Source organism: Natator depressus, chromosome 6 (assembly GCF_965152275.1).
Source record: "Natator depressus isolate rNatDep1 chromosome 6, rNatDep2.hap1, whole genome shotgun sequence".
Taxonomy (NCBI): domain Eukaryota; kingdom Metazoa; phylum Chordata; order Testudines; family Cheloniidae; genus Natator; species Natator depressus.
Genome location: NC_134239.1, coordinates 48233329 through 48249792, shown reverse-complemented (window position 1 = coordinate 48249792; position 16464 = coordinate 48233329). Strand labels below are relative to the sequence as shown.

The window sequence follows — 16464 nt, the reverse complement described above, 5'->3', positions numbered from 1 at the left end:
GCTGAACAAGAAGTAGGACTGAGTGGACTTGCAGGCTCTGAAGTGTTACACTGTTTTATCCTTGAATGCAGGTTTTTTGTACATAATTCTACATTTGTAAGTTCAACTTTCATGACTGCACTACAGTACTTGTATTAGGTGAATTAAAAAAAAACAGTATTTTTCACAGTACAAGTACTTGTAATAAATATAAAATGAGCACTGTATACTTTGTATTGTGTTGTAATTGAAATCAATATATTTGAAAATGTAGAAAACATCCAAAAATATTTAAATTAATGGTATTCTATTATTAACAGTGCGATTAATCGCGATTAATTTTTTTAAATCGCTTGACAGCCCTAGTTTTAAGATAAGGTAAGAACTTTTCTCTCCAATGTCACCAGTGTTGAACAGTCCCAAGACTACCTACATTGCAAATCAGGTATCCTCACTTACTGTTGAAAGTTATTCAGCTGGAAAGGCAATGAGTGTAAAAACCCATGTACAATCCTGTTTGAGGGAGAGCCTTTCCCAATTCCTCTCACCGACTCACTCTTACCCATAGCTCTCTCTCAGCCTACCAAGGACCAGATGTGGTACAATGTGCAAGAGACTCAAAAATCAGGGACACTAATATGTCAAATGCTGTGGGATTCATTCCTTTATAGTGTTAACCTCTTCCCGTATCCATCGTTTCATGATTTTTCATTTCTGAAGTAGCACTCACAGCACTTCTGCTGAAGCGATCCAAGCTCACCTCCACTGGAGGGCAACACTGACACACATAAGGTAAAGCTCGTCTGGGCAGGAGACAAAGCATGCTCAGCGGTCAGTCCAAGACTGTGCAACAAACTCCCCCAGGAGCTAAGGACCATTACAAGTCTCACTATCTCCTGCTCCATGGGCAAGGCATGTTTCTTTGACCTGCCTTCTCCAATATAAACACTGAGCAGCATGTACATTTTAAAGCAAACCAAAACAAAGCACTACACTGAACACACAACTCTCTCCTAGAGGAGAGGATAAGAGAGAACAATCCCCACGTTGCTTAATGCACTACTGAAAGGTACTCAGGTACTATGGGGCAGAGGAGTTAAAGTGTACGACTGATTCTTTATATGTCATAGACTCCTTTTATTTGAATTTAAGTATCCACGGATATATCCGCAGCTCAGGCAGTAACTTGCTTTAACACCTCCCCCACCCAAATGAATAAATGGTGGCAAAGGGGGAATGAAGGTTCAGCAACAAGCCAGAGTAATGTCTCCTTCGAATTTACTGGCTAGTCACTTCCACGGAACTCAAGTTCTGCAGCAAGTTCAGTGGTTTGCACTTTAAATTACAGCACATGCCACAATAAGGTCTAAGCATAAAATAAAAATAAAACGGAGAGAAAAGGTTCTTTTTACAGGCAGAAGTTATAGCAACACGATTTGTAGCGAGGACCAGTCACCACTTCTGACTTGAGGATTTCACATGCTGTACCATGCAGGAGGAATATATAACAGTGATTTTTTTATTATTGTTATTTTTATCTATTAAAATAGCACCTAAATGCCCCAACCGAGAGATGGGACCTATTGTGCTAGGTACCATAAACAGTAATACACCTAGGCCTGAGCCACATAGTTTTTGTTCTGATATAGCTATTTTGGTTGGGGTGTAGATTTTTTACAATAGTTAAATCAGTACAAATTCTAGTGCAAGAACACAATTAAACTGGGTTATAGCTTACTCCACTTCCGTTACAGGAAGAAGGTATACTAGTATAAACGCCTTTATACTATTGTAACTGTGTCCCCAATCAAAGAGGTTGTGCCGCTTTGACAATACAAGGTAATTTCAAACTCCACTCCCATGCATTTCAGACTTAGAGTTATCTTGAGAAGCTGTATGTTTATGGCTCACCAATAGCGTGATTAGCACATATCAGCACACAAAAAAGGCATGTTTTACTCACCAGAAGGTATCCTCGAAACTGATTGTATATTATTGCTGTCAGCAAGTTCATCAGAAACAAGTTTCCTTAAAGAAAAGAAATACATATAGTGAGATCCGCGGGACATTTAGTTCACTTTCTTTGAATCATATCATGTTTGCCTGACTAAGCCACACAATGAATAATTTGGACCTAAACAGAGTCATTTTTGGTGAAATAACAGTCCTATAGGATTTGAATATTGCTAACTCATAAAACAGGACCTATTACAACACTTTTACAATAGCCACTAAGAGAGAAATCAAACTTAACATTTCTATGGTTCACTCAAGTATATTCCTTAAGTAATAAGCAGAGCTATAACAGGAAGTCAGGTTTTAAAACAGAAGTATTTGTAAATGCAGAAACTAATGAAGACTTTTCAACTGAATAGAACTTTACATCTTAAAACTCTGATAGAAAAAAATAAGAATTAAATTACAACGTTTGTGTATGTTGCACAGTAAGCTGGTAAAGTGAATCTAAAATTCAACACAATTAGCTTCCTCACAACAAATATCTGATTCTTGCCCTCCCCACCAGCCCAACTAATACAATTTGCCAATAGTTTGTATGTATGGTTCTACATAAGTTTGAACTAACAACTGGTCATGGACTAACCTACCTAAAAATGAGTAAAATTGCTGTAAACATCTTTCATGAAAACTATACTTCAAGATACTTCAGAGAGATAAATAAAACTGCAGCATTTAAGTAAAAAGAAACACAAAGAAAGACTATTGTGGTTATAAATCCCAGAAAAAAATTAAAACAACAGCTTTTCCAAACTCCAATTCTAAGGTTCCTCTGTCAAGGTGCGGTAAAATGATTAACAAGTAACTTAGCACTCTACAGGCTAGTCTACACTAGAAGTGCTGCAGCTGTGCCACTGTAGCATGTCTGGTGAAGATGCTCTTTGCCGATGGGAGAGCTCTAATAAAACCACCTCCACGAGAGACGTTAGCTATGTCAGTGGGAGAAGTTCTCGTGCCGATATAGCGCTGTCCACATCAGCACTTAGCTCGATGTAACTTATGTCACTTATTCACACCGCTGAGTGACATAAGTTATACCAACATAAGTGGTAGTGTGTACAAACCCGAAGTTACTGAAGAGAACGGGTGACTTACCCAACACAGTGAAGAGTATGAAGAAGATAGAATAGGCTCGATTCTTAGAATATGCAGGAATCATCACTGTATAAAAGTTTTAAAACAACTGGGAGTTAGGAACGTTGTGTCTGAAAGAAACAAACACTTAAAATCCTGATCTAGTATCGGTGGAGACCCAGGGACAGATTATCTGGGGTAAATGTCGTAGCTTAAATCAATGAAATTATGACAGTTTAAATTGTTTCAATGGGGGCAGAAGTTGGAGAAATCTTTAAAGGCTTTAAAGAGTTAAAAAGGACACAAATTTGGAGCAGTCCATGCAGTTTCCTCACTAACTGCAGAAGGAGCCATTATACGGAAGAATAGTAAGAATATTTAGGATCATTTGATAGTGGTCAGGCAGTAAATTAAGGAGAGCAATGGAATCCATTCCATCAACTATTTTATATTATTAATAGGAGAGAGGAGATGAGAATGACTTTGGAATGGATTGCTCACCGTCAGGGTTATTTGCAGTAGTCAGCAGCACCAGCAGTGAAGTCAGTGAATCTGGCAAATTGTGAAAATATCCCACCCATTCCTTGTCCTGCTGCTTATCCTAGACACAGAGATCCATATTTTTACCAAAGCAACACTAAGGTGTCAACAAGCCTCTGTCTTGCCAGGGAAAATCAGTTAAGAATCACTCAAGAACACTTTTCACTGCTTGATACAATACAGACAGCCAAGTCTACCAAGCAAGGTGGAAGAGAGCTGTGAGAGTAGTGTAGAAAATGTAGGCAACTTATATGCAAGGTTCTAATACAATCAAATCAGTTATGCTGCTGTAGCGCCTTCAGGCAGACATCTGCCCGATTAACAATCATTAAAACATAACAAAGAACAGTTAAAAACAAGCAAGATGTAGAAGTGTTAATACAGGATTTAGGTCTTCCTAAAGGCTATGGACATGGGAGGGAAGATCGGTAGGTCGGTCGGTCAGTTGGTCTCTCTCTCTATCTATATATACACACACACATACACACACACACGGCCCTGTTTCCATGTTGTGATTTTAGGGCCTTTACTACACTAGCCTTTCTGTTCCTACTTTAAAATTCTCACCTGTGCTAATACCAGCACAACTTTATCCACTGTGACACCGGAAGCTCCTGCATGGATAAGGCTGCTGGCATTTTTACCACCATGTCAGCCAGGATAGCTATAAACAGAACCAGGCAAAGGGATAAAAAAAAAATGCAGTAGGGAGGTTAGTGTAGTCACAGCTCAGAAATAAAGACAAAGTTCAGTTTTGGAGACGTAGCATTTAGAGACGGAGAAAGAAGAGACTGTAAAACTGGTTTGGAAATGACCTTCCAATGCATTCTTAAATATATAGTACAGTAATCATTAGATTGAGCACGTTTTGTAATTCAGTTTCTAAACCCAACCCTCCTGTAAGAGATTATAAATCCATCCCAAGAGTTCTGGCAAAGAAGGCTGGGAACGGGTTTCTCTGGCTTAGTCATACAACCAACATATGCAACAGCCACTCAGGCCAGAAAAAACAATATTGGGATTTGTCACAGCATAAATGTTAGTTATTAGTTACCTTTGATCGAGCAAACAGCAGCATACCAAACATGGTAAAGAGACACAAGTGAACGGCTAGCAGCAGAACAACACTATCAGAGAGAAAATATATGTGTCGACATCAGTTTTTTGCTAAAACACAAGAGGATGCAGTCCTAAACAAACACAATGTTTTTAAAAAAAGCTAGAGCAAAGTAGTTAAACAAATCCTACAGGCCTTATTCGGAACAGCATCCCAATTCAGGACCCGTAAGCATGTGTCATTGACTTTAATCAAAACTGACTGCAGGACTGAAGTCAATGGGACTTAAGTATGCAACTAAATGCTTTCCAAAATCAGGGTCATAGTCTTCTGTCACCGAATTATGAGGATTGTTTCTATAGCATTAGGCCTTATGACCTCCTTTGGCAAAAATATATAGTCTTAGTGGGTTTGTATAGATCTTTGATTCTAAGATTAATATGCCCTGTCTGAATCAAAGAGATGTGACGGGATATAGCAAAGTCTATATACCATACACACGCATGTGCAGGAACAAGTCTCTTTAAAAAAGCATCATGCTGTGTGATTGCACCCCTTACTTTGATTTCTAGTTAAAGGCTTCTAATAAGAACATACGAATCAATATCTGTACTGCTAACACTCCCCCAAGAATGAAAATACTGAAGTAAAGCACCCTGCAATAAATGTATCAAAGGAGAAGGTAGCCTAATGGTTTGAGTTCATAATTGGGACCCAAGAATTCCTTATGTTCTACTCACAGCTCTGAAACAGATTCTCTCAGGGGTCCTGGACAAGTCACTTAACCAGCTGATGTCTGATTCCCCTAATGCAAGGGGGTTATGAGGATTAATGTACATAGTTGTGACGCATGGCTAGAAAGGGTTAAACATCCTGCAAAATAAATAACCCTCAAAAGACATGTGGGGAGATAATGTTTGTGTTTTTGTGTATTTACATATGTATGAGTAGGGTCAACAATGTAATCAACAGTCCCTGTCTATGCTGTATTCTGATATCATTTAAATGAATTGTAAACATGGGATATCTCGGTATTCATCTCTCTTTGAAAAGTACTGTGAATGGTGGAGGAACAAGCAAATGGCCTTATGTTAATTCATATAGCTAAGTACTGGTGATGGACCTCCTTCAAAGTCATCCTAATTACCTTTTGTTCCCCGAAGAACTCCCAACTTGACAAAGAGGACATGAAATTGTATAAAAGATCCTTGGGTCCTGATTCTGTCATCTCAGATCTGCATAAGCTTCTTCGGGGGAAGTTTAAGTTGCAAGATTGAGGTCCCAGTTATGCTGGTACGCCCTGAATATGAGATTTGGACATTGGACTATGACCTATGAACTGAATTCTAAAGGAACTCTTTGCAACTACAAAGCTCACCATCCCTGCTGTGAATCTGAACCTCAATGAGTTGAACTCATGTCCGTATGTATACTGATCTTTTAACCATACTCTCTCTCTTTTGTTTTTTAGTAAATTTTAGTTTAGTTAATAAGAATTGGCTGTAGCGTGTATTTGGGTAAGATCTGAAACATTCATTAACCTAGGAGGTAATGTGTCTGGTACTTTGGGATTGGTAGAACCTTTTCTTTTATATGATGAAATAAGATTTACAGAAATTTTCATCATATTTGACGTGGGTACCTGGATGGAGACCAGAGGCTGGATCACTTTAAGGGAACTGTGTTGTTTGGACTTCTGAGTAACCCGTAAGGTAATAAAGAAGCTGTTTTATGCTGGCTTGGTAAATCTAAGTATTGGAATAGCCACCAGCTTTATGGGGATTGTCTGTCCCATTCTTTCCATTTCCCTCTAATTGAGTGACCACAGCTGGCTCCCCACTAGGACCCCAGTCACAATAGTACTTTCAATATAGAAAGATCTGTATGAGTACCAAGTATTATATAAAAGTGTGAAGACAAACACGTTCACATGCACAAATCACTTGTTTTATAGGCACCACATGCTTGCTGGCAAGACTTAAAATAGACAAGTGATCTGATACTGAGAAGTGATCATACCCACAACTCTCAGGATAAGGTACACAATCACCAGGCCTCAAGCTCCCAGAAAGGAAGTGAAACTTTGAGAACCTTTGGCCATTGTGATGGGAAGCATAGTAACATGCATATTTAAAACAAGCAACCAACCTAACGAACCCTAAAAGCCTACCAAAACAAAACACTCCATTGCTCATGCCTCTCCCCCAGGAAGAGGAAGAGAAAACAAACAACACATGACAGTTGCAGATTTAGGCCTTGTCTACACTACAAAATTAAGGCGACCTAAGATGGGTCGACGTACAGCCACTGCAGTAATTACTGCAACGGTTCATGTCCACTCTACACCCCCTCTGTTGGTGGTGCATGTCCTCACCAGGAGCGCTTCCATCGACTTAACTGTGTGGGGTATTGTGGGGCACTGAAAGCTGGAGCACACACACACACCCTTGCCAGGGTAAAGGTTCCAACTATGACCCCCATGCAGGGCTGACAGCTGGGACTGTTAACCCTGGGGTAGGGGGGCTCCAGCTGTAAGCCATGTGCGGGGCTGATAGCCAACAGGCAAAGTAAGTAACACAGTGTCTACACAGACACTGCGTCACCCTAACTACATCAACCTAAGCACTATGCCCCTCGCGGAGGTAGAGCTATTAGGTCGGTGTAGTGGGTGACTTAAATCAGCCAGGAGCAACGTTGTAGCGTAGACACCTACAGAGTTAGGTCGACCTAACTCTGTAGTGTAGACCAACCCCTAGTCACATAACTTAATGCACTACTGGAAGGCACTCAAATACTACGTTGATGAGCGCAGTATGAGAAACTATACAGAACAGAATTAGTTCACCTCACCACTAGGGTAACATTTAAGTTACTGCATAGATAATTTTCCCAGCTATAGGTAGGCCACAGCCCGCTCCTGTAAGGGATTTTCTTTCATCTGCTCAGTGGCTAATCATTTACCTAGCTGGTCTCTCTCAACATAGAACCTGTCCAGACTCCACACTCCCAGAATAATGAGACTACCTAAAAGGCATGTTCAGGTACAAGGCTACAACAGATCTGAGGGAAATTACTGTGCTGTTACCTACCTTGCCATTTCTGGCAGAGTGCTGTTGATGCATTTTAATGTCTTTTTCATCATAGAGGAGTTCTGAAGGAGAAAGAAGGGCCGGAGAATTCGTCTTATTCTCACAGTCTGTGAAAATAAAATAGTGGATTTGGTATTGAGCCCTACAAAGTTTCACACAGCAGATACCACTAATTTTTTAGCCATTTTTGTCAGAAAAGATGAAGAAAAAGATGGGTTTCCAGAAATGATGACACTTCATAAAAGGAATTTTTATTATGCAACAGCTAAACCCAGTCCAAAGTTCAGACAATAACTGAAGGCGATTAGAATACTTTGTACTTCTAAAGCCCCTTGTACACAAGGATCTCAGTGTGTTTTACAAACACTCATGAATTAGTCTTCCATCATCTTGCAAGCCACCTATTGATCATTTGTTTCATTTTACAGCCAGGTAAACTGAGGCTCACAAAGGTTAAGGGTGGAATTTTCAAAGCAGCTAATACATAACGTGCTCCAGGACACAGAGTGAATCAGAGGCTGAGCATGCCATTACCCTGGATTCTTGACTCAGTCCCTTGTTCTAACCATTAGTTGTCAAACCCTTACCAAGTATATGATTTTACAAAGCTTTATTCTGCAAGCAAAAGGCAACTTGTATTGCACACAGGGGAAAGCAACTTACAAAAATCTAGTGGTTTTTTTTTTAAATCAGCCTTTATGTAAATATTTTTTTAAACAAATTCTTTAATTTTTTTAAAGTGATCCTCAAAAGGGAAAATAGTTTTGTCATTTGATTATTTTTTTTTATTATATATGAACACAGTAACTTTTCATGCTGTATTTATCTTTTACTTCCGCTTCCCCTCTCCCCTACAGACCTTTTTTAGATTAGAAATATAAAGTCTTTACTTCTCTGATTTTGCTGAAGGACTCCTTAGGCCACTGAAAAATCATCAGGATCACTACAAGGATGAGGGATGGAGGTAAACGTACCATTTTAGACACACACGGTTTTCTTTAGTTTACAGACAGTTGGGTCCAGGATTTGTACATTAGGGTGCATCGGGTTTTCCCAAAAAGCTTTTCTATACACAAAAACTATACCATTTTAACTATACCTATATAGTGAAAGTAGTACAAGCCCACCACCACCGAAGATTGGATGCAGCTATATTGGTATAAAGGAGCTTATCCCAGTATAGCTCATTCCCATAAAAGGAGGAGAATAGGTTATAATACGATAGAGCACTACTGTGCAGATTTAACTCTTTCAGTAGAAAAATCACAAAATGTACAAAAACTATGTACAGACCAGGCCTAAATATTAACAATGGTCTGGATTCAGAAGCAGTTGCTAGCCAATATAGAGGCTAACTTGCATTAACTTGATGCAGCAACAAAACAAGACATTTACCTCATTCCCTCAACCACGGTTTTGGTCTGATGCCTTTTTTGTTGTTATTATTATTGTATTTAAACCTGCTTCAAAAGTATGCAGCATTGGTACCAGGATATTAGCAAGACAAGGTGGATGAGGTAATATCTTTTATTGGACCAACTTCTGTTGGTGAGACACACAGAGCTCTTCTTCAGGTCTGGGAAACGTACTCCGAGGCTATGTCTACACTACACAGATTTTAGCAACATAGCTGTGCCACTAAAAGACGCGCAGTGTAGCTGCTGTTTGTCAGTAGGAGAGCGCTCTCCTGCCGACAAAGCATTCTTCACACCAGCGCTTGTCATCAACTTTTGTCTTTCGGGGTGGTGGTGGTGGTATTTTTTTAACACCTCTGAACGACAAAAGTATACAAAGCCTGAGTGCCACAGCTAAATACAAGGTGGAACAAATTGTTTAGCATAAGTAGTTAACACGTATTTCAAGGGTCCATTCAAGATGAAGTGACCCGTTAACACCCCTCTTGTCACAGGAGGGGGCGGGGGGGCTGTTAGTGGGTTACAGATTGTTGTAATAAGCCATAATTCCAGTGTCTTTATTAAGTCCATTAAAAGAACGAGGAGTACTTGTGGCACCTTAAAGACTAACAAATTTAGTTGAGCCTAAGCTTTTGTGGGCTAAAGCCCACTTCATCAGATGCATGCAGTGGAAAATACAGTAGGAAGATATATATACAGAGAACATGAAAAAATGGGGGTTGCCATACCAACTCTAACGAGAGTAATCCATTAAGGTGAGCTATTATCAGCAAGAGGAAAAAAAACTTTTTGTAGTGATAATCAGGATGGCCCATTTCAAACAGTTGACAAGAAGGTTGAGTAACAGTAGGGGGAAAATTAATTTCTAGTGTCTAGCAAAGTTATGAATTTAAGCTCCCAAGCTTGTCTTTTGAAAGTGTTGTGCAAGTTTCCTCTGAAGATGGGGTTTGATGAATCAGATATAGAACTCACACACAAAAAATGATAAAGGACAAAAAACACTATCACCCACGGGTGAACACTCTTCACAGAACGATTACTCCATATCTGACCTCTCAATCCTCATCCTCAAAGTAAACTTGCACAACGTCTTCAAAAGAAGAGCTTTCATTCATAACTTTGCTAGACACTAGAAATCACAAACGTAATAAACACATTGGATTTATAGTTTACTATAACAATCTGTAACCCACTAATCCCCTCTTTTTTAGTCCTATGATTGCAGCTAACTGGCACTTCACCTTGGTCTCCTACAATATGGGTAAACTATTTATGCTAAACAATCTGTTCCATCTTGTATTTAGCTGTGACCTTCTGATTACCTTTCCCAGACCTGAAGAAGAGCTCTGTGTAGCTCAAAAGCTTATCTCTTTCATGAAGAGAAATTGGTCCAATAGAAGATATTACTTCACCCACCTTGTCTCTCAGGTAAAATATAAAAAAAGAAGCTAGCTGGGACAGCAGAACACTCCTGCTTCATATGCAAGTTCAGCTGTTATGTCCATTCAACATTAAAAATTCTTTCTCTGCCACTGCACCAGTATCCTAGTCACTAAAATATGCATTACAAAATTGTGAGGCTAACAGTTTAACACTAACAGCGCCAACTGCATTCAACCCCTGGCTACTCCTGCAAATGACCTGAAGCAAGGTTTACATGCTTTGCTGGGAGTGGGTGAGTGATGTTTGACAATGGCTTTGGCACAGGAATCTGCATTAACACAAAATGCAAAACTCCAACCTCATTCTCTTCCTGTATATTTGAATATTTTGTAATCACTGATTGATGATGATTCAGTGCGAGTGACTTACAGCCAGGGGAGCTGTTGCACAGTGGAGGAAGATGAGTGAAAAGCTAGGTTACTATCATTAGGATATGTGTGTTTAGAAGCATATCACAAGATTTTTGATCATATTGCTCTTGTAAAGTCACATGGTTAAAATGACTGCAACTCCCCCTGAAAACGCAAGATTTGGCACTATATTTATCTCGACATTTTGAAATGGAGGGTTGGCCATGGGCAGCTACCCTCCGTAAATCCTACACAGTTAAATCCAATGGAAAATTCTGTCCTCTCCCTCCTGCAAAATGAAATTTCTGCTAATGGCCAGATTCTTTTCTATTCCATTCAAATTATCACAAAGACTACTTATATTGGCAAAGCTTTATTTAATTTTACAGAAAGCACTACATCCTTTATTGAGAAACTCAAATTAAGAGTCCCTAAAGACTAGCTTTGCTACAGCAGGTGTTTCCTAATGTCTCATTATGCTCACTCCAGCAGCAAACACAAGACAATAAAAGCAAGACTCCCCACCCTGCACTGAAATTTTTAGGCACCACACAGTCCAGGCCCTCCTACCTGCCTTCCCTGCAGTAATTCCCTCCCTGCCACAAGCCTGCTGATAGTTTGGGGAGGGATGGAGGTAACAACAGTTCTTACCTCTGTACAAGAAAAGCTCAGTGACACAGTCCAGTCGATAATGGAAACCACCAGTATCAGGATATAAGCCAGCAGCCATTTCGTTTTCCGAAATTCTTCCCAACCAATTAAATAACTCTGGAAGGCAAACAAAATTTAAACATCTGTTAAACCATAACAAGTTGAGTAGGGACTAAACTGAAAAGGAAACTGATCCAAATACACTGTCAAACATGTGTTATTTTTAAGGGTATGTCTACACTGGCAGAGTTACAGCGCCGCTCAGAGAGCACTGAAGGGAAACTGCTGTTGTGTGTTCACACTGTCAGCTGTCTGCACAATAGCAAGTTCACACTTGCGGTGCTTGCAGCAGTATTCGGAGCGGTGCACTCTGGGCAGCTATCCCACAGAGCATCTCTTCCTCTTCTGCCACTAAGAGTTCTGGGAAGGCGGAGGGGATCGCAGGGCATCCTGGGTCCTGTCCCAATGCCCCGTGATGCATTGCTTCACATCCCAGCAATCCCTGTGCTTCCGTCCGCATTTGGCACATTCTTTCAACAGTTTGTGTACTGCACGCTCTGCCTCTTCAGTCTGCAGGAATGGATCGCACACTGTTTATCAATATGCTGCTCACTCTCACTAACAGCTGTGAGATATCTTCCATAATGAACACAGCCTGTGGAAAATGTGGGGACAGGAATGATTATAAGGCACCCCCCCAGCAGTGCTGGCTCTCCCCAAGAGCCACGTGCCCCACGTACAGTATGGTCCTGAAACACTGATTTCCCCTGCCCCTTCGGCAACTCTCCATTTTGGAAGTCTTGTGGCTCATGTGTGCTTGCCTGGGGTCAGCCAGTTAGTGACAGGTTTGTGAATAGTGGCCGTGTTTTAAATCAGTGGTCTGTGTGCTGCAAATAATACTGCTTCTGTAAAATGTTGCATTTTGGCTTCACAGATATGACCTGGGGAGCCCAGCCTCCCTCTGTTATCGCCAGCTGAATGGCTGCGCAGAATTGGAAAGTGGCCATGAAGAACTAAGGAGGACTTGCTGCGTGATGTCATGATGCACGCTACAGCCGAAAAACAAGAATTGAAGGAGTGGCAGGACAGAGAGAAGAGGGACAGAAAGGAGAATGCGGCACGCCAGAACGAAGCCACGGAGCAGCTCTTACACATTATGGAGCGCCAAGCAGACATGCTCCAGGCACTACTAGCACTGCAAACTGAGCAGCTCCACACCCGCCCTCCCCAGCAGCCGTTGTTGCAAAACTCTTTCCCATGCACCCCCCAGACACTGCCAACACACCTCTTATCAACCTCCTGGCTCCAGTCTGTACTCGCTGCATTCAACTCCTGCCCCGTCACAGTCCAGCCTTGCGGACTCCCAGTACCCACTGCACTCAACACCCGTCCCTCTGCAGTTTAGCCCTGCTGAAGTACAGTACCCGCTGCACTGTACTCCAAAGGAGAGGCTGGATATGATACCTGGACACACAAAAATCTTTAACCATCCCGGGACCCCACCTACTGCTGGGACCCTCCCTTCCCCCATCCCCCTCAGTGCTGATGTGTGTTTTTGTTTCTCTCCGTTCTGGCTGTTTTTTTAATAAAATAATTCTTTTGGTTTGAAAGCAATCTTTATTACATTAATTGAAAGCAAACAGAGCCCTGCAAAGCAACAGGCAATTTTCTTACACCTTCAAAGTGCATCATCTACACCAATCACAATCGTCTCCTAGCATTACAAGCACTGCATTCCCAAGCACAGCAACAAATATTAGTGGCTTTCAGCTTCAGATTGCTGCCTCAAGGCATCCCTGATCCTTATGGCCCCACACTGCACCCCTCTAATAGCTCTGGTCTCTGGATGTTCAAATTCAGCCTCCAGGCACTGAATCTCAGTGGTCCAGCCCTGAGTGAAACTTTCACCCTTCCCTTCACAAATATTATGGAGCGTACAGCATGCAGCTATAAGCATAGGAATATTGTCATCGGCCAGGTCCAGCTTCCCATAGAGGCAGCACCAGCGGGCCTTTAAACAGCCAAAAGCACACTCAACACCCATTCTGCACTTGCTCAGCCTGTTGAACCACTCCTTGCTGCTGTCAAGGTGCCCCATGCATGGCTTCATAAGCCACAGCATTAAGGGGTAGGCAGGGTCTCCCAGGATCACAATGGGCATTTTGACTTCCCCTAGGGTGATCTTCTGGTCCAGAAAGAAAGTTCCTGCTTGCAGCTTCCTGAACAGGCCAGTGTTCCAAAAGATCCGTGCATTGTGCACCTTTCAGGACCAGCCTGAGTTAATGTCCATGAAACACCCACGGTGATCTACAAGCACCTGGAGAACCATTGAGAAATACCCTTTATGATTAATGTACTCAGTGGCTAGGTGGTCTGGCTAGGTGCCAGAACTCGAATATGCATGCCATCTATCGCCCCTCTGCAGTTAGGAAAGCCCATTTGTAAGCCATCCACAATGTCATGCACGTTGCCCAGAGTCATGGTTTTTCGGAGCAGGATGCGATTAATGGCCCTGCACACTTCCATCAACATGAGTCCAACGGTCGACTTTTCCACTCCGAACTGGTTAGTGACCGATCGGTAGCAGTCTGGAGTAGCCAGTTTCCACAGTGCAATCGCCATGCGCTTCTCCAACGACGGGGGAGCTCTCATTTTCATGTCCTTGCGCCACAGGGCTGGGGCGAGCTCATCACACAGGCCCGGGGCGAGCTCATCACACAGGCCCATGAATGTGGCTTTCCTCATCCGAAAGTTCTGCAACCACTGCTCATCATCCCAGACGTGCATGACGATGTGATCCCACCACTCAGTGCTTATTTTCCAAGCCCAAAAGCAGCATTCCACTGTGGTCAGCACCTCCGTGAATGCCACAAGCAATCTCGTGTTGTAACTGCTATGCGTTGCGAGATCAATGTCGCACTCTTCTTGCCTTTATAGTTTAGGGAATAACTTGGTGAGCAGAGAATCACGGGAGGGTCTTCTCCAAGACTGCGGCTCCCTCCCTGACCCTTATGCAGCTCGTCTGTGTGCAGCAATGGTGTCCCCCCAGGCCCCCAGTGACAGCAGAGTGGTGCAGGAAAGTTACCCTTAATGGGGCAAGAAACAAAGCAGCTCTGCCAAAGAACCTGCAGCAGCGGATTGCCCAGTATCTCCATGAGAGTTTCATAGAGATCTCTGAGGCAGATTCCCAGGAAGTGAGGGAGTCAATCAACACCCTGTTCCACCATTCAGATTAGGCATGTGGTGGTACGCGCATCATACAGACACAAGCCTGCTTTCTGCAACCCTCCTGACCCCACAACTCGCTTCAGCAATTCCCAAAATCAAAGCCACTTACCAGGGGCCTCCTCTCCTGTTTGCGCTTCGCCAAGATCCGACAGCTGTGACTGCCTAGCCTCCTGAGGGGTAGAGAAAAGCTCTGGGCTGCATGCATCTCTGACCTCCAAGTCATCCTCTACCTCTGGGTCCCCATCCCTCCACATCCTTGTCCAAGATTTCCTCCTCCTGGTTCGGTCCACTCTCGACTGGCAGGCGAGCCACCGAAGTATGCACAGTGGCCTTCGCAGTGGAGGTGGGGTCGCCACCAAGTACTGCATCCAGCTCTTTGTAGAACCGGCAGCTCATGGGCGCAGCACCGGAGTGACAACTTGCCTCCCGCGCCTTGTGGTAGGCGTTCCACAGCTCCTTCACTTTGACCCTGCACTGCAGTGTGTCCCAGTCATGACCCCTTTCTGCCATGCACCATGAAATCTGTCAGTAGGTATCATAATTCCTACGGCTGGGGTGCAGCTGGGACTGAACAACCTCCTCTCCCCAAATGCTGATGAGGTCCAGCAGCTTGGCATTGCTCCAAGAGGGGGATCACCTGGTGCATGGAGCAGGCTTGCTCACCTGGAAAGATGCACTGAGACCACTGCACACATCACTGAGCAAACAGGAAGGGGACTTTCAAAATTCCCAAGGAATTTATGAGGTGGGGATGACGGTTGGTCACCTGACGGCAGGGCAGTAGAGTTCAAACCGATGGCCAGAGAGGCGAGAACAGGCATTGTGGGACACTTCCCAAAGGTCAATCACAGCACTGTAATTGACCAGGGTGTCTACACTGGCACCGTGGTGTTGTATCCCTGGCGCAGAAAACTGTACACCTCTCATCGGGGTGGTTTGTTTAGAGCACTGCAACTGCGCAGTTTCTGCTCACTCAGTGGCTTGGCAGTGTATACACCACGGAAGTTACTGCTTTACTGCACAGAAATCTGCCAGTGTAGACAAAGCCTCAGTCTTTGTTTGCAAATATTTCCCACGGACTGTGGCAAAAACACCGTACACTGAATCCTAGAATTCTTCTACTAGCGGAGCTAAGTAAGAGTCAACAGAAGTTGCAGGTGCTCCTCACCTCTTTGAGTAAACCATATATATACACACACACACACACACACACACACACACACGGTAAATATCTGTGTAGTGATCAAAATGCTGATCCTTCAAAAACAGGAAGCACTTAAGGGTTCAAACTTCAGAAATTAGTCTGAATCTGAGCAAACTGGATCATTTAGGGCCCAATTCTACAACCCTAACAAAAATAGCAAGAATACCTGGCCAAATAAGGTCAGCCAGATCTGGCCCTTAGCAACACAATTATCAATTTATTTACTGTCAGTGAACAGCTGTCTGAGTTTAAGGAAATATGGTCGTATTTCTTGGAAATGCATGACTAGTATCTCCCTAATTTTGAAGTGTTTTTGCATTGTTTTTATACGTCAATGTGAAGTTGCATTTTTTCCAAAATTTAAGATATAATCAAACACCACAAATTCAAAACCTGCAAACCTCAATATCCTTTCAAA

At 42.6% G+C, this 16464-nt stretch overlaps 1 protein-coding gene across 1 annotated transcript in view; it reads right to left on the bottom strand.

Annotated features, from left to right (window-relative positions):
* Positions 1 to 16464, bottom strand: part of TPCN2 (two pore segment channel 2) — a 56283-nt gene that overhangs the window by 31511 nt on the left and 8308 nt on the right. Inside the window, exons 5-10 of the mRNA XM_074955216.1 lie at positions 11615 to 11731; positions 7756 to 7862; positions 4664 to 4736; positions 3571 to 3670; positions 3091 to 3156; positions 1943 to 2007 (exon numbers count right to left, since the gene is read on the bottom strand). Coding sequence (XP_074811317.1) covers positions 1943 to 2007; positions 3091 to 3156; positions 3571 to 3670; positions 4664 to 4736; positions 7756 to 7862; positions 11615 to 11731 — 528 coding nt within the window. The remainder of the gene's footprint in view (positions 1 to 1942; positions 2008 to 3090; positions 3157 to 3570; positions 3671 to 4663; positions 4737 to 7755; positions 7863 to 11614; positions 11732 to 16464) is intronic.